This window comes from Manacus vitellinus, unplaced genomic scaffold (genome assembly GCF_001715985.3).
Source record: "Manacus vitellinus isolate BGI_N305 unplaced genomic scaffold, ASM171598v3 scaffold_52_pilon, whole genome shotgun sequence".
Lineage (NCBI taxonomy): Eukaryota > Metazoa > Chordata > Aves > Passeriformes > Pipridae > Manacus > Manacus vitellinus.
In genome coordinates, this window is record NW_021940628.1 from 2,626,881 (window position 1) to 2,653,298 (window position 26,418).

Sequence of the window (26,418 nt, forward strand, 5' to 3'; positions counted from 1 at the left end):
CCGGACCATGTCCCTGGGGCTCTGAGGCTCTGAGCCCTTCCCTGCAGGAAAGGAGCTGCCTGGGAGAGGAGCTAATGGAACTGGGAAATGCTGGGAGCACAGCATAGCTTCAGCCATGTGGGAAGCAATTCCAGGCACCTCCAAGTGGTTGGAGTTTCCAGGACAGTTGAATTCAGAGGGAGGTTTTTGGGGCCAGGCTGGGCCCCTTGGCTGGGGAGATAAATCCAGGAATACACTTTAATTCCAAACCTATAACCCAACCACAGGACTTGGCCGGCCTGAGGTGACCTCCAAGGGTGTGATATTTCCATAGATTCCTCCTTTCCTTCAGTGATGCCTTTGTGGCCCAGGAACCTCCCTGATCCTACAGGTGCCAGGCAAGACACCCCAGGGTTTGGACACCCCCTTTTCTCACTCCACCACCTCCCGATCAACATCCCCCCCTTCCCAGGTGACAGCAGCAGTGGGATGGAGACAAACCTTCCCCCTGCTCTTTCTCCCACCCATCCCATCCTATTTACAGCTCCAGTGGTGGAGCCAACACACGGAGCAGTGGTTGGTCTCCTCTTCCTCTTCCCCCACAGTGGCCTCTGTGCCCATAACAAAGCCAGGGAGGAGCCAACCCAGGGCTCTGAAGTGTGTGTGGGGGTTTCTCTCTCTCAAATCAAAGTCCACTCATAACAAGGAAAACATTTAATGGGAGGCTGGAAGGGGTTTCTCAGGATCCAGAGGGGATTAGGGATGATCTCCAGGGTTCATGTCTTCCTGCTGCGCAGCGGCGGCGCCGACCTGCACCTGCCAGAAGGGTTCCAGGTGAAGAGGGGGGCAGAGCTGGGACACCCAGCCCTGGGGGACCTGAGATTGCGGATTCTGTGGGAAGGAAAGGAGACATGGCTTTAGAATCCCCGGCTTTGAAGCTGCTGCTCGTGTTTAAGAGCCTTGATTCCGCCTTATATCATCAAGGCTTCCCCTTGCGGGGGGGAGAGGGGGGAGCTCAGTTTCTGCTGATGTGAGAAGGGGAGTATCTTTCCATCCAAATTCGGCCAAACAGATCCTCTGCCAGTTTGCAGAGTGGGATTTGTTCCAGCAGCATCACAGCTCCTGCTCTGGGATGAAGCTAAACTGCTAAACCAGGAATATTGCACCACACGGGTCCCTCGAGGACCAGACAGGGAATGTGCTGCCCTCAGAGATCCTGGAGTAAACAGGCAGAGAAAGGCTTGATCCACAACATGTTCCCTGCTATCCCTGCAGCCATCCCACCCTCTGTGCCCACTCCCAGAACACCAGCACCTTCCCTGGCTGCCACAGGCACAGAAGCAAAGTTTCCAGGAGTTGCACATGACTCTAGGAGGAAGCAAAGGCTTGGATTTGGCCCTGCTAGAGCTGCTGACCCCCTGCAGCCGGCTGGGAAGCAGGAATTACACCTTCTCCACCTGATCTCAGCCAGGCTGGCACTACAGAGAGCTGCAACGGGCCCAGGGAGCCAAAAGTCACATGGAATATCTTGGAACAGTGTTTGGATTTTAGGAAGTCGTGATCTCATTGTGCATCTCCCGGGAGCGGCCAGAAAAGGATCCTCACGGGTGAAAATTTTGCTTCCAAATTATTCACTCAGCTCTGGGAGCAGGAAACTCATTCCTCCTGGGTTTGTATTTCTGTCAAACACTGCTTAACTCTCTTTTCTTAGTGCTTTTTATGCTGGTTTGACACCACTGATTTATGTGTAGCTACTCCTAATCTGTGGTAGTGCAAGGGAAGGCTGTCCTAGATTCCCAGATTTTAGAGCTGCTGACTTCAACTAGTCTGCCTCTCTCTCAGGTATTGCTTCAAGGGGGGTGTTCTAGAATGTTCTTGACCACCCACATCAGATGATTTCTCCCCCACCTCCATTCAGATTCCGGCTTTGCAGGCTTTGAGCTCTGGGTTGCAGCTTTGCCAAGTGTTCCCTCCTGCCTCCACCTTCTCCCACCACTTCCCAGAGGGTTCTTTGCTCTTCCCCAGCTCTTTAAGGTCTTCCCAACTCCCCCACATTTTATGTCATCGGGAAACTTGGACACTTTTATGCTGTGCCTCCCTCAAGGTCACAAATTTCAAAGGGGACTCAGGTACCAAGCGCAGAGTGCTGCGTGTTCCCTTTTCCCAGCTTTTTCCCTGATCTCTGCTCTCTTTTCCTTGGGGTTAATTAATCTTTTCCAAGGCCTCCTCAACTTAAGCTGAGTGGTAGCTCCTGAAAAAAAAAAACCACCAAAATTTAGCTCCTAAAAATACCCAGGGAAGACAACCACGCCGGGATTCAACGGTGCAGAAGTGCCCGGCTGCAGCTGGAGACTGTTTTGTCTCCCATCCCTCAACTCAGTCATGTCCTCTCCGTATGTTCCAGCAAATTCATCAGGCATGACTCACAGACCTTCCCTGTGCACATTCCTGTCTGCTGACTGCCCCTTCCTAAAATTAGACCCGACTCTGGTTGGTTCAGGCACGGGGGAAGGTGAGAGATGCAGAGCCACGTCCCTTCCCTGTGCCACAGCAGGGAGCCGGGGCTGGCAGGGGTTGGTGCTCGGGATGGGGAGGATGATCCATCTCCCTCCTCGGCTTGTCCTTGGCTTGCAGGGGAAGGTGAGGATGATGAGTGTTTCCTCATGAGTGTTTCCTTCCCCCAAGAGCTGGCAGGGGAACACTGCCTCATTCCATGAGGGCCAGCCCCTGGGAGATGAGAATGCTCTGGGTCAACACCGACTCCATCATCTGCTCCAGAGGGGAATGAATGTGAAATCCTGGAGACCACAATCACTTGCTGCTCCTCCTGAAGTCCCAACTTTAGCCATTCAGCAATGCTTTTGCTCACTGAGAGACTCTCTGGAATCAGTCTGGGTCTGATTCTCGTCCAGACATCCTATTCTTCAGGGACTCCCTGGTGGGTGTGGAAGGAATGAGGGTGTTGCTCTGTGAGTGTAGGACAGCACTGACCTTCAGCTGGGGAATTCTGTGCTCCTGTTATTTCTCTGTACCCAGGGGAACATTCACCAGGAGTGATGTCAGTTGTTTGGAGACACTGACACTACAGCTTGAATATTTTCAGCCACATCCAGGCGGCTGGGACTGACCATAAATCCAACAAGTGTTACTGGAGATGGGCACACGTGCTTCCCTCTTTTACTGGTGACCTCAGCCCCGGCCCCAAAGGGGCTGTGCAGTGATTCTAATGCCACAAAATTATTATCTTCTTATAAAAGTCAGAAAAAACATTACTCTTCCTCACCCTCCTGGGGTTATTTAGAGCATTTACTGCTTTGGGTTCAGGGCACAAGCTGGAGATTGTGAATTAAATGTGACCAGAGGAGAGGGAACAGAGTCCAGCTGGAAGAGCTGTGCCAAGTTTATGATGTAAAACCTTCACCTGAGATGCCAAGAAGGGCTTTGGACTGTGCAGCTCCCTGGGGAAGAGGCTCTCAGGGAGGGTGTGCAGGAGTCCAGCTCTCCTTGGCAGGGCTGGCAGCTCCACAGGGCCATTCTACTGGAACTGGGAATAAACACAGAGCCTCAGGCAACTGCTTTCCTGACCTGCCCTTTTTCCAGTGTAATATGGGTGGATGATTGCTGGATTTCCTCTGACATTGGCCACGAAACGTGTACGAAACATTTTCTGCCAAACTTACAGGGAAAAGCAAAAGAAACACTCCCAGTTACTACTCCTGCATTTCAAACCTCCAGAGCGCTCATCAAAGCATTCCCTTTGCATACTTCCCAGGCAGATTTTGCATCTCCTCCCAGCTGTCACTGTCAGACCGTAGTAGGGAACAACAGAGAGAACGTGGAGCGTGGCTGGGAAGGAGGAGATGAATGAGCTGCTCAGGGCTTGGCTGTGTTGGTAAAGGAACTCTTCCCAAGGGTCAGTTATTTCATATGCAGAATCATGGAATGGTTTGGGTTGGAAGGGACCTTAAAGATCATCCAGGTCCTCTCCCCGCCATGAGCAGGGGCACCTTCCACTAGCCCAGGTTGCTCCAACCTGGCCTTGGACACTTCCCAGGGATCCAGGGGCAGCCACAGCTTCTCTGGGCAACCTGTGCCAGGGCCTCCCCACCCTCACAGGGAAGGATTCCTTCCCAATATCTAAGCTAAATTTCCCCTCTCTCAGTTTGAACCTGTGCCCAGTGACACTCATACTCTCAGCAGAGACCTCCTAGAACCTCACTGGGAATCGAGACCTGGAGTACCTGCAATTTCCAGGTCCCATATCCAGAAACAAACCCAGGAAGGACCCCGAGGAAGGTCTTTTCCCACTCCCTTCCTTGCTCTAGCTCTGTCTCCTGCCCCTGTAAAGGCTCTGCTCTCCCTCCTTGCAGACAGCCCGTCGGCTCCAGTCAATGTCACGGTCAAACACCTGAAAGCCAACTCGGCCGTGGTGACTTGGGATGTTCTGGAGGACGAAGTTGTCATTGGATTTGCAATTTCCCAACAGGTACAGTGCCTACAGTTACTCAGCTCCAGTCATGTTCATCTTCCCCCCCCAGGTCCCCTCGGTGCCCAAATCCTCCTGCTGCAGTTTAAGCCCATTCCTTCCCGTCCTGCCCCCTGTGGTCTGAGGGGATTTGGCTCCCTGTCCTCTTTGCAGCGACGTTTCATGTGCTGGTGGCTGCAGAGAGGGAAGGGCCCGATGGGTCCCCACGTCCCTGGTGGGCAGGGCAGGAGGCAGGTGGCCTTAGGGGACAGCAGTGCACACGGGGAAGCCTCCCCACCACTCTGTGCTCTCCTCTCTCGGCTTCCAGAAGAAGGACGTGCGGATGCTGCGCTTCATCCAGGAGGTGAACACCACCACCCGCTCCTGTGCCCTCTGGGACCTAGAGGAGGACACTGAGTACATTGTGCATGTCCAGTCCATCAGCATCCAAGGCCAGAGCCCTGCCAGTGAGCCAGTCCTCTTCAAGACCCCCAGGGAAGCTGAGAAACTAGCCTCTAAAAATAAAGGCAAGTGTGGGTGAGTTCCTGTGTGGCCCCCGGGACGCCCAAGGCAGCGCAGGGCTCTGCAGAGAGGAAACAGGATCCTGTGCAGGGAGAATGGCTGGGATAAACACACACAGGGGGCTGAGTGTTCTCTCACAGCCCTCAGGGGACAAGCAGGATGCCTCGGGGTACCCAGCAGACAAGGCTGAGGGGTGCACAAGGTGACAGGGAGGTGCTGCCAAGGCGGGCTGCTCCTCTCTCCAGTTTCAGATGAGGTTTAACAGGCAAAGTGAGGAGGAGAAGGTTTCCACACTGGGAGCTGTGTGTCCAGCTCCCTGCAAGTGGAGAATGCCAGGGGGAAATTCCTGAGCAGTCTGTGAACTCATGTGGAACCAGCCCCCTGGATGGCACTGGCACTTGTGGGACTCGAGGAGTCTCCTGCGCTTGGATTCCAGGGCAGCAGGAAAAAAAATACCCCAAATATTTCTTACATTTGAAATATTTCTGCCAAATCACAGAAAGCTGAGGGTGGAAGGGACATCTTGAGATCACCCAGTGCAAAGCCCTGCTCAGGGCAGGTTGTCCAGGATCACATCCAGTTGGGTTTTGGATATCTCTACGGAGGAAATCAGGCACTTCCTCACTGGCAACTCCTTCACCTGTTCCTCTCAAGCCAAACCAGATTGTTGAGGGGTTTCTGTCAGCAAGAATCCCTGCTCCAAAAAGGGCCTGGGAGTGCAGGGCTGTGGCACACACAGGTCCCTGTTTGCCTGCTGAGGATCCAGCCTGTTCCAGGGCATTTGGCCATGGTTCCAAGGACGTTGCAAGTTCTTGATTCTTTCTATTAAAAGATTTGGTGGCTGTAAATACTGAATTGCTGTTCATCTGAAAGCACTAAGAGGAGCAGTGCTCCCTTCCTGGGGGCCTGAACTGTAATCTTCTTAGTGCTTTGAAGCCAAGGAGGCGAATTACACCCTGCAAAAAGGCTCTGCTCATTTCTGAATCCCAGGGCTCCACTGCAAAATATCCTACCAGGCTCCAGGAACTGCTGGAGCCTGCAAGGCTTTGTGACAGCCACAGACAGCACTTACAGGGACAGAGACAGCAGAGCCACCACAGGGACAGGTAACATGTGGGCTCACCCTGTGGCAGCTCCTGTTGATCCTGTCCCTGCTCTGTCCCTTCAGGATGTCACAGAATCAGAGAATGAATCACAGAATCATGGAATGGTTTGACTTGGAAGGGACATAAAGATCATCCAGTCTCACTCCTTACCATGGGCAGGGACACCTTCCACTAGCCCAGGTTGCTCCAACCTGGCCTTGGACACTTCCAGGGATGGGGCAGCCACAGCTTCTCCGGGCAACCTGTGCCAGGGCCTCTCCACTCTCCCAGGGAGGAATTTCTTCCTAACATCCCATCCAAGCTGCCCTCCTGTCAGGGTGAGGACTCCCTCAGAGCTGTGACCCTGACACGCTGCAGATTTGGCTCAGGGTGTTTGGTTTCATGTCTCTCTTTCCCCCCTTGTGCAGATGAGGTGACAATGAAGGAGATGGCGAAGAAAAACCAACAGCTGCGAGCGGGGGAAATTCTCATCATTGTTGTGGTGTTGTTTATGTGGGCAGGTCAGTTCAACCTCTCCCTCAAAAGCATGTGATATCCACAGAGTATCCCTAGGGATGGATGGATGGATGGCTTGGTTTGCACGTGTAATCATGGAAAGACATGAAAAGAGACCCTTCCTCCCACCAGGAGTGTGGAGTACTCAGCTGTAAGGCTGAGCAGTGCCAAAAGCAGGAGAATCAGTGGGTCAGGTCTGGTCCACCAGGAGTAGATAATGGACTTGATGGAGCCAATTCCCAATGGCTAATCCTGTAATCTCCTTTTTTTCCGGAATGATCTGAATATAACGCCCTCAGCCCTGGAATCATGGACTGGTTGGGGTTGGAAGGGACCTTAAAGATCATCCAGTCCCACCCCCTGCCACGGGCAGGGACACCTCCCTCTAGACCCAGGCTGCTCCAAGCCCTGTCCAACCTGTCCTGGGACACTTCCAGGGATGGGGCACACAAACATCCAAGGGGATGCCTCGAGCCCTTCAGATGATACAGGGCATCTGTAATTATCTGGATATTATATGACTCCAACACTCATGCAAAACAGAAATTTAAGAGTCTCACTCTCCACACCCACTATTTTATATATATATATGTATATACATATATAAATGTACACACTAAAATCTACTTAAAACCAATTAAAATAATGGAAGCATATGGAAGAGTTTTCCAACAAGAGCTTGGCACCACAAGTCAACAGATCTTACAGGAAATTGCACCTAGGGGAGATCTCACTTGTGTTTTAAGCCTGTAAATAGGGAGAGGAAAACCCCTCCAACTGCTGCTCTGTCGGTTTAGTGTGTCTGAAGTGGCTGTTGTTTGGAAATTACACCCATGAGTTAATGGGAAGTCAAGTTTGCACAGGTTTGTTCTCTGTTCAGAGCCCTGGTGTCCCCTGACTGCCTGTAAAACATTAATGATCCCACATTTGCTCCCTGAATGGCTCAGGTGACCCGAGGAAATCTGGCAGGGAGGGTAATTAGCAGCAGGATAAATCTGTGATCCATAACAAGACAGCCTTTGCCACTCGTGTTTAGTTCCCCTGTCCCAGTCAAACTACTTTCCCACACACAGAATATTCCTCATCACAGAGGGGGAAGGAAGGATTAACTATGTCCTGCAAAGGTCCCTACATGTATTACATTTTTTTTGCCCTTATTTGCACCTCCAGAGCCAGGGCAGAAGTTATTCCCAAAGACAACAACCACACAAAAACCTAAACTAAATTAAAGGGTTTCCAAAACCTCTAGTCCATGATTTTTTCAGCATTTATGCCAAATTTTACTTGTGCACATCCAAATTTAAATGCCCTGCCAGGAAAAACAATCATGAATAATTACATGGAGCGACTGAACAACTGATTCATCTCCCCCTGTAGAATAATCTGAAACTCAGATCAGCTGGGAACAAAGAATTTGCTAATCCCACAATTTCCCTTCCAGACAGATGACTTACATTTAAAAAGGAGAGGAGGGGTGGGGGGGAAGAATCTCTGCATCGAGTGGGTTCTTTACAAAGTCTCAGTGTAAAAAAACCCTCCCTCCAGCTCTTAACCTGCCCTGTGTGATGATGTTTGAGCAAATCCAAACCGGAACCAGTCTGTGCCCAGGGCTCTGGACTGAGCCAAGCCCCAAACTCTTGTGCTGTCGGTGTTTCTGGCATTTTTTGTGGCACTTTACTTCTTTGTGCCTCAGTTTTGCCCTCTGGGATCACAGAAGGTGTGACCCTGGCAGATGTTAACACCTGCTCTCCCAGGATCAGCCCTTTGTCCCCATTCCCAAAGAAAGGACTGGGATCTCTGTGCATGTCAGCAAAGCCTGGGGGCAGCTGCCATAACCACAACTCACCTCACAGAGCAGTTTGTGGTGATCTGGTGGAAGTTTTACACACATTTTGCTATTAAGGAGTGTTTTTCAGTAAGGGAAAAGCAGCATCTGCCTGGACCTACTTAACCTACGTGTCTGGAATGTGCAGGCAGAGATGTTATTTGGTGAAAGCATCACAAGGAAGCTTTGGAGACAGACATTTGCAGTCTTCTTACGTGCCATGGCTGCCCCTGCTTCCCTCTCCAAGTGCCTGGGCGGGAGGAAATTTCCACTTGCAGCCTGTGCTGCCGTGGCTGTTGCACATCTGCAGGTGCTGTCCTGCTGCTGGCACACAGGACCTGCCTCCCCTCTGCCAGCTCCAGCTCCTCTTCCCCTCAGAGGACAGGTTTTCACTAACCAGAAATTCCAGGAGCCCCTGCGTTTGCAAAGCAAAAAACTCCCATCGAACCGCAGGGGTTGGTTGTTGGCGTGAGGGCTTAAAACACTTGTCCCATTTATTAACAGGGAAGTTGGAACATAATTAAGCTTCTGTCCTCCTGTCTAACTAGTTTAGCATGGAATTAGGCACGGGGGAAGGAAAGAGCCAGAGGGCTGCCTGGCTGCGTTAGAAAATGATCCCTGGGAGGAATTGTGGATGCTGCCGAGGAGGCACAAAGGCGGCTGGCAAGGAGGGATCTCTGATCTCGGCAGGCTGAGCTCGTTTGTGTGATCACTGATGGTTTTTCCTGTCAGGGGTGATCGCCCTGTTCTGCAGACAGTACGACATCATCAAAGACAACGAGCCAAACAACAGCAAGGAGAAAGCCAAGAGCGCCTCGGAGAACAGCACCCCGGAGCACCAGGGCGGGGGGCTCCTGCGCAGCAAGGTGAGAGCTGGGGACAGGGCACACAGCCCTGAATCACCCAAAAACCCTGTTAAACACCCCCCCTGCAGCTGGGATGCGGAAAAGGAACACCCTCCACCCCCACGAGCCACTTGGTGCTCTGAGCCAGCCAGCCAAGCCTCTGGATGGGCCTGAATTGCCATCAGAAATCAGGATTTAACCCACAATTCTGAATTATCGGAACACCTCTGGAAGAAAAACGAGTTCCTCGGGTCCTTCCACAGCCCTCAGGTGGCACGTGGTGAAGAGGACACTGCTCTTGTAATTAACTGAAAGTCAATCAGCAGGAGCACTGGCTGGGGCGCGATGTCAAACGTTTGTCACAGCCTTAGGAAACAGGCTCAGCTTAAAAGAGTTCCTGGGGTCCTTCCACAGCCCTCAGGTGGCACGTGGCGAAGAGGACACTGCTCTTGTAATTAACTGAAAGTTAATCAGCAGGAGCACTGCCTGGTGCACGATGTCAAAGGTTTGTCACAGCCTTAGTAAACAGGCTCAGCTTAAAACAGGCTCGAGCCTGTAATTTATACCGACTTCTTTCAATTAATTTAACTTCCTTGTGTTTCTATTCTCTCTGGCACATCCCCACCGCTTCACATTTATTTATTATTTTAAACAGTTCACTAATTTCTGCTCACTCAGAAGCAGTGAGGAACCACAGAAGCCTAAGGCTCAGCTCTGGCCCTTTTTCATCATCATGAGGGGACGGGACAAGAATTCTCACAGAACCTGACCAGCACAGTGCACTGACCTCTGATGTGGGTTGGGTTTTTTCCCCCTCTATCCATCCTTTCTCCCTTTGTTTCCTCTTCTCTCCTAGTTTCCAAAAAACAAGCCCTCAGTGAATATCATCGAAGCATGACAGGCCTGTCACCTGATCGATGGACTCCATCCCTCACTCTCACTTTCTGCCTCTGAGCCGTGATGACTGGGGAGGTGAAACATTGTCAGAGCGACCTGGAAAGAGACCCAGTGATTGTCACCTGCTGGCAGACATCTCCTCCCACCTCCTGCAAAACATCTGGCCAGGAAGGAAAATCCTTCAGAAATCCCTGACACCCAAAGAAGACGGAAAAGCATTGGTGAGACAGGTGCTGCCCCGGACTCGTGGATCACCTGGGCTGGAGCAACGTCTCACACGCTCCTTTCCACCCTCACGCTCCGTCTTCTGGGACGACTTTCCTGCCTCTGGGAATGCAGGAGGTTTTTGTTGTGTCTTTATTTGGTCTCACTGTCACTCCACCCTGGCAGAATTCCCGTGAGCTCGGGCACCAGGCACCGACACCCCTCTCCGAGCAGGGATGGAGGGAAGCTCATCCCAAACGCCGCCACCGAGCCGAATTCCGGCTGCTGCGCGCTCTCGCCTCGCTTTGCTCATCGATGTGTGTTGTGTGACACGTCTCGCAGGTGGGTTTTTAGAAACAAAAAAAAAAAGGCATCCCCCAGTTTCCATTCCCACCAGGAGAACCTCCCCTGGTTGCAGCACATCTCTCACTGCTGCTGTCTCTCCTGTCTCACACTGGTGCTCTTCACCTCAGAAAACCGGGGAACACTGAGGCACAGACAGACACGAGGGGACACCAGAAGCTGTTATTTAGCTTCCAAGGATAATTTCAACCATTTTCTTCATGGTATTTTCAGCTGGGCCTGAGTCCACCACCAGTGTGATAAAAGGTCCATAAAAATGTAGCCAGTCAGCAAAAAAAAAAAAAGAAAAAAAAAAGAAAAAAAAAAAGACAAAATACCTGATGATACCGGTTGCTATGCAAGGGCTCCAGGGGCAAGAGCTGTTTGTTGTGGAAGGCTCTGGCCTGAGGGACCTTTTTCTGAGGGCTTAGGTTCTTAAAATGCTTCTTTTAGCAGGGTTTCTGTGGGAAGGGCTGGTTCTCCTGACAGTGCCTGTGCTATTTTTGTGGTGTTGGAAGGGCAGGTATCTGCTGGAGACAGCCCTTCCCAAAAAGGATGAGGATGAACGGGAAAGGGGCTGGGATTCTCCTCTCTCTTATTAAGTGCTTGATGCTTGCAAGCTGACAGGATCCCTGGGATTGCTGGTGCTCTGGAAGCTGGTAGATGCAGGACCATCATGTGGACAAGATTTACTCTCTGTAGTGTGCCATGGGGTATCTGTATTTATTTAATTACTCCACGAGACCACTCCATATGCACTAGGGGATGAGGCAGGATCCTACTTGTTCCATCCAATGCCAAGACAGGTTGGCCTGAGTAGGGTTTGGATCTTGTTACAACAAACCTGCACTCAGATGAGCCTGGGTTAGAAGTCCCTGCAAGGAAACAGGCTGGCAGGAAGGACTTCAGCCATCTCTCCTCTTCCACTGGCACCAGCCTTTCCAAAAGAGCTGGTCTGGGAGAAAGGCACAGGGAAGTTTGCTTGCAGATGTGTTGGTGAACAAGCAAAGGCTTCCCTTGTGCTGGCTTCAGAAGACAGGCCAACCCCAAAGGTCTCTTCAGTGGATCCTTTGCCAGAACATACTCCTCCATCACCAAGAGGGAGAGGTCAACACCTCTGATACAGACAGAGCAATAAACATTTTATAATGTACAATAAAAGATTAAAGGCATCTCTTGTGTCCTTGTAACACCTGAATTTGGTAATTTTATATTCACCTGCTCCTAGCAGAACACACCCCACAGAACTGGGGGGCTTTCCCTGTATTTCCCAGTGACTAAACCCAAAATGTCTGGGTGGGGAAACCCAGGAAGGTTCAGAGTTCACTCTGGCTGCAGGACAAAAAAAAAACAAACCTGCACCATAAATAGCACCACAGCCATACCTAGCAAAATCCTTCAGACACGGCTGTTATCTCCTAAAGAAAGAAACAGCATTTGGAATCCATAGCCCTCCAAAGGGAGATTTGGGACAGATGGTGCAGCATGTGCAAAACGATAAGGGAGATGCTCTCTCCTAATCCGGGAGCAGACAGCCAAGCAAACAGCCCTCAGAAGGTGCTCAAGAGGAAACTCACCCGGGTAATTTGGCAGGTTGGGGGGTTGTGTGGCTGTTTTTAAAGACAGTTGTCCCTGGGAATGCAGACCAAACCCCCTTTGTTATTCCCCAGAGAGAGGTTTAAGCCCTTTCTTTCCTAACAGAGATGGGACCACTCATTTGGTAGAAGAGAATTAAAATGTAAAGGGTTGGTGTCAATATTCACACCAGGACAGGGCAGGAGGTTCCAGGGTCATCATGATGCCCCATAACTGCAGGGTTTGAGAGTAAGGAAATAATGCTGTTAGTGAGGAGAAACAAATGTAGCCTGGCAGCAACTCAGCTCAGAGAGGGACTCCAAGCCACCCAGTTCAAGAAAATATTTTCAGCAACTCAAGACTGAAGTGATGCAACAAGACCATGCTTTGGGAAAAGGTTCTCCCCTTATAGGAGAAGAAAGTTATTTAAAATCTCGCTTTTCTGAGGGTCATAAACATCAAAGCTGTTTAGGTATTAAATTCCAGTGTCACCCATGAGAGTCCCACACCATTAAGGCTCTGGGCCTGTGTGAGTTCAAGCCCATCTTTAGAACAGAGACCTCATTCCCAACAACAGCTGCCAAAAGATACTCCTGAGGTGTTTTACAGTCAATAAAGGGAAGGGATCAGGGAAAAATAAACCCAAGACACACTGAGGGAAGTCATGCTGGGCCACAGCAGAACATACCCCAAAGGCCACCCACGTTCCCCGCGTGTTTTTCCCTGACTGCTGATTTTGACTCATTGTTGGAGCAGGAGCTGGAAAAAGGAGGTTTCAATAAATACTAAAAAGCAGCAAGTGGGAGTGGGCTGGCATGACAGGGAGCCCAGAGAGCCCTGCAAGTGCTGATTCCCTGTTGATCTCTAAAAGCAAAGGGGAGCAGCCCCCCAGCAGCCCCTGGGGATTAATCCCACTGATTTCCAAGAATCAACTGAGCAGAGACCGAGGGCACAACAGGAGCAAGAAGCTGCAAACAGAACCCTTTGCCAGCACACTCAGGGCTGGCAGTGTTTAAAGTTAAGTACCACTTGCCTCCATCCTTCCAAGCACTGTAATATTATGCCTACAAGTACAATTTAGCCAATATATTCCTCCCCCACGAGTTTAGGAAAGCGGAGCCGCGGGAGGAAGTGTGGAGCAAACAAACCCTGCACAGCGTGTCCTTCCAACTCACAACACAGCACCAGCCACTTCTCACACCTCCCTCGCCACCACAGGCACCAGCACAAGCTCTGGGCTCTCTCCTCCGAGGAAAATGAGAACATTAGGCATTTTATTCCTTGACAGTTCAATAGCATCCGAGGAGGAAACACCTACACGGCGGAAAGTGTTAGTACAATCTCAGCTGGTAATGACTTTCTGGAGGAGATTTAAATTGGGAGGAGGAACAGGCTGCTAATGCCAGTGTTTGCCAAAGACATGAAAGGTTACCTCACTCCAAAGCGAATGTCACAGCTGCACATCCACTCTCCTGATAAAAATATGGCACCTCTTTGACTGAGTAGTCAGCCTGCACTTCCCAAGGAGAGAGTTGAACATTACACCATATGTTCCCCACCAAATGTAATTTCCCCAGATTTGCAGAAAAGCTTCCTAACGACACATAATGAGCCATTACTGCCGAGGCTGGGAGCAGACGCTGAGCTGACCAAATTCCATCAGCTTTCTAGCATTTGTTAAAAAGCTGCCTGATCAACATGCTTGTTATGCTAAAATATCTTCTGTTTCCTCCACAAATCTGCTGTCTATTAAATTGTCTGATGACCCGGTGGATTAAAATGAGGATGTTCCCCCTTGTTGGTGCTTTAGCCCACACGCCTCGAGGAAGGAGAGCTGGGTTCTCTCTCAGCTCCTGCATCAGCATCAATTTTGTTTAAGTAAGTTCCAAATGAGGAATCTTTATTATTAGTGACAGAGCCAGGGAAGACACAGCTTGAATTTCAGATCCCAGATGGAGGCAGCGAAGCTGGCAGCCAGAAAAGCCATCTTTTTCCTTGGAATCTGGATGCAAAGCCATTGAGTGGCAATAATGACATAGCCCCACGATGCCATTTGACACTTTGTCCTTTTTAGCTGACAACCCCCCCACATTTAGTGCCACCAACTGCTAAATAAAGCCTATTTATACCATCCAGACCTGTTCAGCACAGGCTGCACCTGTATGGCACTAGAAATCCTCTCAGCCAAAGGGAGAATATTACCAGCTTTCCCTATTTCCTGTTTCAGGACATAATTTCTTCCCCCTTACAGCACAAAAGTAGGGAAGAGCTGGTTAGTTTTTTGAGAGGAAGGTAGAAAAAAAACCCACATAGGAGTTTAATTTCAGTCCCATTGTCTTCCAGCTGCTGTTGGCTGCCTGTAATACATCCATGAACGCTGTTAAATTTTTAATTGTGAGGCCTTTCATCTCAGAGCTCACGCAGGGCCTGCACAAAGCAGCTTCTTCCAGCCTTACTGATGTCACTGGGTTCTACTACAGCAAAAAAAAAAATAAATAAAAACCATCAACACAGCCCTTGGCTACACTCAAGCAAACACACAGCACGTCCTTCCACGAAGGTTTAATCCACAATCCCTCCCTCCCCCTGCAGTGTCTCCACCATTCAGCAGATATGAATCACTTGCAATGTCAAAGAAGGAAATTTTCAGCAACAAAGCTGCCCAGAAGCCTTGATCCCCTCTCGAAGGGCAGAGCTGGCAGTGTTCATTCATGTGAGAGTTTTACATTCACAAGGAGCACAAACACCTCGGGAGGAGGCACCTGCCTGTGCCCAAAGTGTCCAGCACAGGGAAGCTGGTCTGAGCCACAGCACCTTGCAGACACCATCCCCTCCCTGCCAGGGCCAGGTGCTGCCTGTTGAGCAGCATTTCATTCTCTCAGCAGGGCAGAACCACCACCAGAAAGCCTGTTTTAAGAGAAGGTGGTATAAACAGCACCCTGGCTGCTGTACATCACTCAGTGATAACCCCATAAACAGATACATAACAAAATCGTGGAAAATCCTGAATTTCAGCAAAGGAAGCAGATTTCCTGTGGCATTCCCACTGCTCTCCCCCTGCTGATCAGCAGGGACTGTCCATCACTGGTGGAGACAGAGCTTCCCTCTCCCAGCACTGTGTGACTGCAGCAGCTGCTGCCACTGCTGAGTTACTTCTGGCCTCCAAAGAGCCAGTCTGGGAGCAGTTTAACATCAGATAAACCCTCCAGCAATCCAGCCAGGCTGCTTTCACCACGGGAGGGGGTGAGAGGCTCTGCACTCAGGCTCCTGCTGCCCCTGTGGCCTACTCAGAATGCCTGAAGCAAACTTTGTTAGGAGGAGGTTGAAGAAATTCCTCCCTGGGAGGGTGGGGAGGCCCTGGCACAGGTTGCCCAGAGAAGCTGTGGCTGCCCCTGGATCCCTGGAAGTGTCCAAGGCCAGGTTGGAGCAGCCTGGGACAGTGGAAGGTGAGGGTGGAAGGAGAGGAGACTTAAGGTTCCTTCCAACCCAAACTGTTCTGGAATTCTGTGACCTGGACAGCAGGTGAAACTGCCCTCAGGACCACATGTAAATTATTCCTTTTTCAGAACACCTAATATGTGGTTTAGGAGACAACAACCACCATGTGCTAATAACCCCCACACTTCCCAATCAGTGCTGCCAAGGGATTTCCCCTTCTCTTCCCACGAAAGGCTCTCTGAGGACAAAATTTACAGAGGTAAAAGTCACCCAGGAGGCTCTGGGGGCATCAGTAACGTGATATTTGCTGGAGAATTCTTGACACAAAGCCCTAACACTGGCCATGCACCACCCACAGCTGTACAACCCACCCCCAAATGTGCTGTGCATGGATTCCTCCCTCACTGGAGGCTGTGTTAGCTGGGAGTTAGTGCAGTCAGGCAGTGCCAGGCTCTGCTCCAAGCTTCCCTGCTTATCCTTGGCACAAATGACTTCCATTCTCTGTGTCTCAGTCACTGCACATCTGGGACAGTGAGAAAAACTTTCCCTGCTTCTCAAAGCCACTCCCTCCTGTCCTGCTCCAGAAGGGCAAAAGAACAAAGCATATGAACCACGACACCAAAAACATCAGTTTAAATTTTATCTCTTTAAGATCATATTAACCAAAAGCATCTCCAAACCAAATCAAATTACTGTGATGAAAATATAATATGATTTCCTCCACGAATAAACCTAATTTGCTCTCCAAATTCCCCCCATAAACACCTAAAGGGGTCATAAGGTCCTGCTGACAACCCTGGGAAGAGCATTTTGAAGATCATCCTCTCCAACTGCAAAGAATTTGGAGGGTTTATGCTCTGTTAGAGAAGGAGATGGAGGCAGCACAGAGATCAGGAGCTGCTGTTGGATTGTGGCACACAAATGAACACAAGGTCACACTCATCTGGGCAGCCCAGGAAGGCAAGTGAAAGAAGGGCCTCAGTGACACAGGAAAAAAAGAAAATCACATTTAACAGGTATAAAATATTTATAAACTCGAGTGCAAATCTCGTAAAATACTTTTACAAGAGAAATCACAAATGAAACAGGTAAAAACAATCAAAAAAGGCAAACTTTCCAGGGACAAAAGCAACAAGAGAACAAGACAAGCCAGCAGTGAAATCAGCAGCTCCTCCTGAGTTCACAGTAACACACACAACTTTGTCACACGGAGGAGAACAGCAGCCACAGCTGCTTCTCACACTTTTAAACCCTCATGTTATCCAAAGGGATCCCAACCACTGCAGGAGATTCAATGCCAAGCTTTAAATTGAGTTTTTTCCGCTTCAAAGCCCGTTTTCCAGCTTCCATCAGTGAAATGATCCAACCTCCCATCCTGCCTCTTGCACACCAACTGCACCTGTGACCTGTGAGGAGGTTGTTTGCAGCTCAAAGGGTGCAAAGCATAAAAGCTGCCCCCACGAAGCAGATCATGCTTAAACTGCATTTCCAAACCTGCCACAAATGTTTCAAAACCAGAGAAACTCCCAGTGGCCTTTTTAAAAGACAACTTTTCCAAATACAAACCACTTAAAAACCAGACCAGTTATCAACTCCAAATGCAGAACACAGCAAAATCAAACGGGGTTACACTGGAAGTGGTCGGGAATGCTCTGGAAATCGTGGAGTTTGGCCAAGTTCTTGCTCACCCAGTGGGTATGGCTGTACCTCTGGGTAGGTTTCTTGTTGGACCTTGGGTAATTTCTGCAAAAGGAAGTCAAATAGTTAAAACAAACACAAGAGAAGCGTTGCTATGAGAGGCTGGAACAGCATCTTCTCTGAAAAAAACCTCCATTTCCTTGGGGTTTGCAGCTGGTACCTAATTTTCCTCTGAGGAGGTTTTGAAAGGAAAAACCACATTCTAAGAAGGCACCTTGGAAAGCAAGAAGTTGATATTTTAGAAGTTTAAAGCCTGTCCTTTCAGGGACTCTGCTTTGTGCTCTATCACCTCCTTTGCAAAGCTCTTTCTCCCTGGCCCACCACAAAGGCTGGAGGCTCAACTAACAGGCACTTCAAACAAGCAGCAAATTTTCCTCCCAAAGTGCTGCACTCACATTAAATCCTCTCATTTGCACATTCTGAAATAGCAAGGCAAACCCCCACAAAAACTCCAAGCAGCCTCAGAAAAGCAAGATTAAAAAACAAATTACCTCAACGAGCTTGGTTATCTCCAGGCCTCAGAGTGCTACAAAGCTTTGTCACATCATTAGAGGCTGCTTTGCCCCTTCTGCACTTTGCAAAAGATAATTTTGAAAGCCAACTCTGTCACCTCTTTTTTTTTTCCTTCTTCTTCTTCTCTGTGCACAGGGATGAGCAGAACTCAGGAAACACAATTTATAAACCTCAAACCCGTCTGGTTTGCAAAGCACAGTAAAATCTTAAGGAGTATGGACAACCATGGGGGGGGGTCACTCCTGAAAGAAACAGTGGTTTGGAGAAGGAACATCTGCCTGGCACAGGGTTGGCACATCCACAACACAGAGAGTTTTATTTCTACAGCAAAAACAGGCAGTGAGCAGAAGGTCTCAAGCCAAAGCAACCTGGTCACACCAAGAGCTGGGGAGAGATTTCTTTCAGCCTGTATTCCATCAGAACAGCTCCTTCCCTGGAATGCTGCCCTTGCTGGAGTCCACCTCTCCCAGGTCTCTCTGTAAAGAACAGGGAGTGTGTCCTTGGCCAGTGAAAACCCCCAGGATTTTCCATCCTGCCACTGCAGTCATGTGAGGGATGTGAATCACAGCCCTTCCCTTCCCTTGCTCTCTTGAGCAATTCCAGGTCTCCTTCAAAAACTGCAGCGACAGCTTTTATTTACCAAAAAGAAAATTGACATTTCTTGTCCAAAAAAAATGATACTTCCAGAGGGGATTTTTTAAAAAAAAGTGTTCTTGAAAAATCCATGGGTTTGGGATGGGTTGTTTAGGGAGGTTCTCCAGGACAGCTCACAAAAGGCAAACTCTCACTGTACACAGCAGTCCGTGTTGTCTGCAATAAGTGTGTAAGAAATCACAGCTTTTCACAAATTTTTAAGCCTTTCCACAGGTCAGTTCCCTCCCTTGGCATTGAGAGTCCCAGGTCTTAAAGCAGAGGGAATATTTCCTTTCACCCCTGAGCCTGAGGGCAGACAAGCTGTGCAAACTACCACTGTGACTCACTCCAGGAAGAGGTTTGAGCTCCTCTCCAAGAGGAAAAGGGAAAGTCTCAGGGGCAGCCTAACCCCACAAATACTTGGAAAAAGCTATTACCTCAGTGCTTCACATAACCATCTACCCCAGGGCTCAGAGGAAGAGTCCTTCTGGCCATTCCACCCGAGGAAAGGGGACAGTGACACCCTAAATAAGTTCTGTTCCGTGGCAGTCCAGATTAAAACATCCCTCATCCTTTCACAGCAGTTGAGACCAAACTACAGATTTAGGATGAGACTTTCAGGCAAGTTCCACTCATTTAGAAACCAGGAGCTCTGATTATCTCTGCAAACTCCCCTGCAAGCAGAAGCCATGTGAGAGAAGCCCCTGGACCAGGACTATCACCCCCTAAGAACTGGTAACTTCTTCCCACTCCCCTCACCATAAACCTCCCAGAAATCTGCTTTATCAATTCCTACCCCATCCCCTACTCTAAACCCCAACCCACACCTCTTGAAATTTAGGGTTTGGAGGTGGATTTCATTTCCTTTGAAGTGATATCTCCCTCCCAGGCTCAGCCACTAAAGGTAATTCTTCCTTTATGGCAGCACAGCCCCAGTCCTGCACCTTCCCTGCCTGCTCTCCATTCAAGCCAAATGAATTTGGGCAGGAAAAAACTCTTTCAAGATTAAGGTTTTTTTTCCCCCTCAGCCAGCTCAGCATCAATCAACAGACCAGATCCTTTCAAGGCACAGTCTGCAAGCACAGAGTTCATTTGTATTTCACAGATTTGTTTCTCCATATGCTCCCTTACACTGTTCTCCCTTTCCATCACCTTAAACACACTGTCTGTTTTTTAAAGATATTGATCTTTGTTATTACAGTAAGAACCAGATGGTTTGTGACTCTTTACAAGGTACTTCCTCCTCCTCTCCCTTTGATTCAAGAGTGATCCAAGAAAATAATTTATCAGGTTTCTGCCAGGTTGTAAGAAGTCTGATAGAATTGCTAAAAACATCATAAACCTCTAGCAAACACATCAGGCCTCAAGGAGAACTCCTGCTGGAATCCTGCTAGGAAAAGGTCAGCTTCCCAGGGACCTGAGGGGCAGGGATGGGACTTGGAGCAACCTGGTCTAGTGGAAGGTGTCCCTGCCCATGGCAGGGGGGTAGAACTGGATGATCTTTAAGATCCCTTCCAACCAGTCTATGATTTTGCTCTAATCAACACAGTTTTAGGAGCCTCATTACTTGAGTGGCTGATATAGACCCAGAATCGCTGAGGGAGATCTCCTCAAGAGGGAAATAATCCTATTTACTGCTGGATAAAGGGCAATAACGAGGTGCAAACGCTGACAAATGGTCAGCTGGCAGAAATCTTGTGTGGTCAATGATCAGCCACCCGTCGCTGAGCAGATGTTCAAGTCACATCTCATTTTTACAGCTGCCACAACGCAGCCTCAGCAGCATTTAAACCCCTCTAGGAAGCTGCAAATAAATTTATCTATTCAGATTGAGTATCATCCAGAAACCAGAATGAGAGGAGGCACAGGCAGAGCCACGGGTTGTCTCCCAACTCACTCGAGATGGCTCGATGTGAAAAGTTTATTCTGAATATAAAAGGATTTCTTTCAACCAGTCAGTGTGACTTTCAGCACTCAATCACCCAATATAAGAATATATAATATATATATAACATATCTAAGATATAGATATCTAAGATATATAGGTGAAAGTTATATTTATACATATGAAAGTTGTATTTATAGAGAACCTGCAAGTGCAAGATAATGTGCAGATGAGGGAAAAGACAAAAATCTCTGCTGTAGACAGGCCAGAATTCCCTCAGACAACCCAGCAGCAGGAGCCAGGATACAAGGAAGAACAGACAGATTACATAAAAGATGGGATAGCAAAGGCAAACATCACACTGAGACAAATGCCAGGAGATTTGCAACTCAAAACAGAGCTAAAGATTTGTAGCAGCAATATATTAGTTACTGCTTCCCAGAGGGAATTCCCTTGCTGGCTCTGAAACCTGCTAATTTTCCTTCATGAATTTCCTGGGATCACTCTGCATTTCCCATGCAAACGATCCAAAAGGCATCTGCTGCAGATCCAGGTGCCTGGGAACAGCACACAGGGCACAGCCAGCCCACTGAGAGGGTTTCTCTGTGACAACTGGGAAAGCCCACGCTGTCTGTCGGGCTGAATTCCAAGCCCGCAGCTATTTGGAAATAAAGAGAGGTTTGCACTAATAAGAAAATCAAATTGTGTGCATCCCAGACAATGTTCTTCCCCGGCAAAATAGAGCTGTATTTCACTCGTCAGCCCCGCTCACTTAGAGCTCCTGCCTGATTTTCTGTGACTCACAACATACGTCTTGCATTTTTAATTTGAAAGGAAGAGAAAACAGGCCATTTCAGCTTTGCCTGCCTTGTCCCCTCTGCATTACTTATGCTGCATTCATGCACTGGAAGCAGCCCTGTGGCTATGCAGCTGCTCCTGTGCCCGGGTAAGTGCAGGCTCCACACAACTGTCACTTCCTTACCACTCGCCAGAAATGACAATTATTGCACCCGTGAACACTCAAAATAACCACAGTGGGAGGCCGTGGCTGGAAGATACCAGAACATTTTGCCCTTCAGAACATCCCAGGCCTCCCCATCAGATGTCACCCTTCAGCTGAAACCCCACACCCTGCTCTTTCCAACCCCTTCCCTCGCACCTCTGCTCTGGGATGACACGGCTGGGGCAGCACACGGGAGGTGTCAGCACTGAATCCAAACCTCAGCACTGGAGCTAAAGATCCTCCAAACCAGGGAGGTTTGGAGTCCCCAGCCCTGGAGGTGTCCCAGGAAGGGCTGGATGTGGCTCTCAGTGCTCTGGGCTGGGGGACAAGGTGGGGATGGGGCACAGGGTGGATCCATGGGCTGGGAGGGCTTTTCCAAGCTTAATGTTTCTGGGATAGTTGTGAACTGACAAGACCAACTTACCTTCCAGTGCTAAGCCAGAGCTCAGCTCTGCTTTTCCCAGCTGACACAGGCCTGTTTTGGGAACATCCCTGACACACCAATTCCCTTTACAACGTTTTTCCCAGGTATCCCCAACCCTGAAACTCATCTGAACCAGCCCTGGAGCAAGACTGAGTCCTGTACAGGAATTGTGTGCCTGGTGGTGCTGCAGCAAGTGTAGCAGGCACTTTTTATTCCCCTCTGAAAACAAATACATTAAAAACATCAAAGAACACGAGTCCAGCCAGCCAGGCCTCCTGCCAGGACATCAATTTTTCCCTCCCCACCAGCCTCACCCCATCTCACCTGAGGGCTTACCTGATAGAGGGGGTACCCTTTTCATCAGGTGGGTGTGCACACTCTGGATAGAAACGTTTCTTTTGCTCAACTTTCACTTCTGAAATGCAGGGACGTTGTTTCAGTCTTTAAAATAATAAATAAATAGTGTCAGGGTGGTTTTTAGATTATTTTCAAATTAGGTTGCAGAAGACAGAGAGGGCACAGTGCCCTTCAGGACCATTACAGACATGACCTCCTTGTAGCCCTGTTCTGTGATTGAAAAAAATATAAGTGTTGGTTTTACTGAAACTGCAAAGATAAAACACCCAAGAGCAAAGCAGGAGGGTCAGCTGAGTGACCTGGCAGGTCACTGCCCTGGTTACCTCGCCAGGAACCCGCAGAGAGCCCTCAAAAGCAGATCTTTCTCATCACCCAGGGCCGTGCCGGGAACAGCAACGCACGGAACACCTGAGAGCAGCAGGTCTGCAGGGAAAAACCCCCGAAGTGGCACCTCCAGGAGCAGGGGAGAGCAGCAGGAACCATCCCGACCTGCTCCGCTGCTGCCATCTGCAGGAAAAGCGCTCGGGGAGGAGCCCAACAGCACAAACATCCCCGGTTCTGCCTTCAAACCACTGCCCCAAACTGGCTTAACCACCTCCTTTCCCTTTTCGACCTTCCCTGTCTTCCAGAGTAAATTATTAAGTGCTTTTCCCCTTAATTCAGTGCACGGTAATTAAATGACAAGGATAAAACCCAGCAGCACACAACCAACAAACTGGTTGAGGAAATAACTGGGATGTTTCTCGAAGTGCAAACTTGCTAAGAAATTACCTTTTCTCCTTCTCCTGTGGGACAATAATAACTTTGCCAGGTTTCTTCCCACTGGATGTCTCTTCCTGCACGGTCTGGACTATAGTTGTGTCACTTAACTGGAAAGGTAAAGAAAAAGGGGATTAACATGCAAAATAAAATCCTCCCCTCTACAAACACAGCACTTGTGTGCCTATGGACATCACCACAAGTACAAACCCAAAGGAATGGAATTAAAAACATTTTAGCTACAAGAATTAAGATGTGAGTTTACTTTAATGTCGCCTGATGGCTGCTCAGCTCCTGGAGATTCCCCTTCACCATCCTCTGGAGAGTCTGATTTCCTTGAAAACAAGCTCGCTGTTGCTTTGGGAAGTTCTTTGTTTCCAGACCCAGGAGCTGGGCTCTCATCACCAAGGTGAAACAAGGGCACGGCTCTTCCCAGGCAATCCGAAGCCAGGCTTTCCTGGCCTTTAGGCTCCAAGGATTCTTCCAGAATGCAGCTACCAGCAGTTGTAGCACATCCTAAACAATCATCTATCATTGCTTCTAGAGCTTCTCTTTCCACCTCCACCAGATAATTGCCCTCCACGGGCTCATCAGAACCGCCGACAGCAAAGGGGCTGAGACGCAGGAGATCCTGCAGGTCAAGGTCCTGCTGCAGGTGGATCCCACCCAAACCAGCACTTCCACTCAAAAAGCCAGGATAACACCCAGAACTGACTGGGGAATGCTCCTGGGGCAGAGGTTCCTCTGGTTCCTCTGCAATCTCCGAGGCATCTCCCCTGACCGAGGCCCCGCTGCAGCTGCTGCTCCCGGCCTGTCCGCTCTGCTCATTTCCACTTTGGCTCAGATGGCTTTTTCTAATCAGGTGCTGCTCAGCTTCCGTGCAATCATCTGCCAAGATTTCCTGGATCTCCTCCTCGGTGTAATCGAAAGGAGAGTTCCCTTTCTCACTGCCTGACAGTTCCAGCAGGGAGTCATCCAGCTCAGTGTCATCGAAGCACCGGCTGGTGTCCAGGGAAATGGTCACGTCGTTGTACTTGGACCCACAAAAACTGGCAGCAAGGTCGCCCTGGCCACTGTCATCCAGAAAATGGGAGCAGGGAGAACCTGGGGAGAGGAGCAGCAGGTTCTCTGATGGCTTTGGAGTGCTGCAGACATGACTCAACACACGAACCCTCTTGGCTGACTGCAGGGCCTGGAGCTGCGCTGCGGAATCCAACAACCTCTTGGCCCTGGGAACTGTGTCCTGTTTGAATTCCCGACACAGGCAGAGCCCAGGGGAATGAGGGGAACTGTCTCCCATGTCGCTGTCGCTGCCTGGATCTCTGCTTCCAGCTCTAGAGGCCTGTTCTGAGGTTCATCTGCTCCTGGTGCCCTCTGAGCAGCCCCTTCAGAGGAGGAATCAGCAGGAGTCGGCTCCAACCTGCCAGCAAAACCAACACCTTCAATAAAGTGAACTCAGCTGCTTTCCAAAGGTGCTGGGATGTAACAGGGAAGGTGAAAACACTGGCTGAGGCACCACAATTCGAACTCCTTGATCTCTATTCTTGACTCTTTTGGGTCCTAACACATAACAACAACCAATCCCTCGTTCCTGAGTGTTCCCTCACATGGGGTTTTATCAAGCAGGACTAAATACAAACCCCAGTCACCAACATCTCTGTGCCAGCCCCTCCAAAACTGCTGCAAATCACTCACACCAGACCCCAGGAATCACAGCTCACAACCCCAGATCACAGAGCACGCTTCAGGTATTAAATAAAAGCTCCCAGTGTCTCAACCCCCACCCTGCAAAGACACAAATGAACACATAAAAAGTCTTTTTTTGGGTTAGGAAAAAACTCAGCAAGGGAAGAGTAACCCGGTCAGGGAGCAGAGGGGTCATTCAGGAGGGGGATTAGTCACTGAGACACTCACACAAAACACACATTACAATCCAAGATCACCAGATAAAGAACCTTCCCGTTTCCAAGTATTCACAAACAAACCCTCTTTTTCCTGGAGTGAGGACTCTCCCCAACAGGAATCTTTGGACCTGAAAGCCCTGCACTTGATTCTCAGCCAGCAGAAGAATTTGGACTAAGGAAAGGTATTTCCTGTCCTCTTTGACCAAGGATTTAAAGGAATGTCTTTTTGTCTTCCTGTTGCTTTGACTACCTACTGCTTAAAAAAGGGAGAGGGGTGTGCAACTGCAGGGATAAAACCTGGGAATTTCTGCTGCTTCCTCTTGTCATTCTGCCTAAATAATAAACATGGGCACTTTCAGAATGATGCTATAGGGAAAAAAAATACCTGGGGAATGAGCTGTGTGTGTACAAAGCCCCCACAGGAACACATGGAGCCAGGAGCAGCCCCAGTGCTTGCCTGGAGCTCTACAATTTACCTCCCAGTGCTCCAAGAAAAACATAAATAAAACCAAATTAAACATGGATTTTGTCCTATGGGGTGTGGCAGCCCAATAATGCAGCTCCTAACCACAGAATCATGGGATGGTTTGGGTTGGAAAGGACCTTAAGGATCGTCCAGTTGCACCCCCTGCCATGGGCAGGGACACCTTCCACTAGCCCAGGTTGCTCCAGCCTGGCCTGGGACACTTCCAGGGATGGGGGAGCCACAGCTTCTCTGGGCAACCTGTGCTAGGGCCTCCCCACCCTCACAGGGAGGAATTTTTTCCCCATATATCCCATCTAAACCTGCCCTGTCTCAGTTTGAATCCATCCAACCAAGGGACTTGAAAGAACCGACTCTTTGAAGCCTCTTTGTTGGAAGAGTCTCCCACGAAACCCATTTGGAGACGTTTCCACTGCTGACAAGGAAATGGATTCTTTGCTGTGGGACCTTCCCAATTTACTCCACCCCATCCTGGGCTGGGTCTGTACTTCCAGCCCTACATCAAGGACTCTGGAAGCAGGACTTGGGTAACTTGGGTGATTGATGATTCCCAAGCCATTCCCACAGCACTGTGTGGAATTCAGGGGCTGTGCAAGGATTTACTCTGTGGAAATGGCCTGTAACAGCTTAAATATCCTTAAATTGATATAAAACCAGGCTGCTTGTGATTTGTCCACCACGTGAGATTATCTTCTCTGAAAAGGCAAAATCCCAGACTGGGTTGGGAGGGAACTTAGAGACGATCCAGCCCATCCCCTGCCATGGGCAGGGACACCTCCCACTAGCCCAGGCTGCTCCAACCTGGACTTGGACACTTCCAGGGATGGGGCAGCCACAGCTTCTCTGGGCAACCTGTGCCAGGGCCTCCCCACCCTCACAGGGAAGAATGTTTTCCCCAATATCCCATCTATCCCTGCCCTCTGGCAGTGGGAAGCCATTCCCTGTGTCCCGTCACTCCATCCCTTGTCCAAAGTCCCTCTCCTGGAGTCCCTTCAGGCACTTAAAAACCTGCAGTAAGGTCACCCTGGAGCCTTTCCTTCTCGAAGGCACTAACACCACCAGCAA

At 49.5% G+C, this 26,418-nt stretch overlaps 2 protein-coding genes across 3 annotated transcripts; one reads left to right on the forward strand and one right to left on the reverse strand.

Moving 5' to 3' along the window:
* Positions 1-678: 678 nt before the first annotated feature.
* On the reverse strand, positions 679-26,412 carry LOC108641140. 2 transcript variants are annotated; one of them, XM_018081249.3, is made up of 5 exons: positions 26,362-26,403; positions 23,231-24,385; positions 22,978-23,075; positions 22,186-22,290; positions 679-870 (listed from the first exon to the last, which is right to left on the reverse strand). In XM_018081249.3, exons 2-5 carry the CDS (start codon positions 24,263-24,265, stop codon positions 756-758), a joined length of 1,353 nt encoding a protein of 450 aa, XP_017936738.1. In that variant the 5' UTR covers positions 24,266-24,385; positions 26,362-26,403; the 3' UTR covers positions 679-755. The 2 variants fall into 2 exon arrangements, with proteins under 2 accessions (XP_017936738.1, XP_017936739.1); XM_018081250.3 differs by lacking the exon at positions 679-870 and adding an exon at positions 16,698-17,436 and having other exon boundaries at positions 26,362-26,412.
* Positions 4,149-10,314, forward strand: FNDC5 (fibronectin type III domain containing 5). Its single transcript, XM_029963077.1, has 5 exons — positions 4,149-4,465; positions 4,773-4,971; positions 6,480-6,572; positions 9,125-9,258; positions 10,094-10,314. The coding sequence occupies exons 2-5, from the start codon at positions 4,788-4,790 to the stop codon at positions 10,133-10,135; spliced, it is 453 nt and encodes a 150-aa protein (XP_029818937.1). The 5' UTR covers positions 4,149-4,465; positions 4,773-4,787; the 3' UTR covers positions 10,136-10,314.
* Positions 26,413-26,418: the final 6 nt, after the last annotated feature.

Excerpts from the sequence above, each read along its gene's own strand:
- FNDC5 (XM_029963077.1), top strand. The coding sequence starts at position 4,788 with ATGCTGCGCTTCATCCAGGAGGTGAACACCACCACCCGCTCCTGTGCC. Across the intron at positions 4,972-6,479 it reads ACTAGCCTCTAAAAATAAAG|ATGAGGTGACAATGAAGGAG; the intron begins GCAAGTGTGGGT and ends CCCCTTGTGCAG. Across the intron at positions 6,573-9,124 it reads GGTGTTGTTTATGTGGGCAG|GGGTGATCGCCCTGTTCTGC; the intron begins GTCAGTTCAACC and ends TTTTCCTGTCAG.
- LOC108641140 (XM_018081250.3), bottom strand. The coding sequence starts at position 24,265 with ATGGGAGACAGTTCCCCTCATTCCCCTGGGCTCTGCCTGTGTCGGGAA. Across the intron at positions 22,291-22,977 it reads CCACAGGAGAAGGAGAAAAG|ACTGAAACAACGTCCCTGCA; the intron begins GTAATTTCTTAG and ends ATTATTTTAAAG. Across the intron at positions 17,437-22,185 it reads AAGGGTACCCCCTCTATCAG|AAATTACCCAAGGTCCAACA; the intron begins GTAAGCCCTCAG and ends TTCCTTTTGCAG.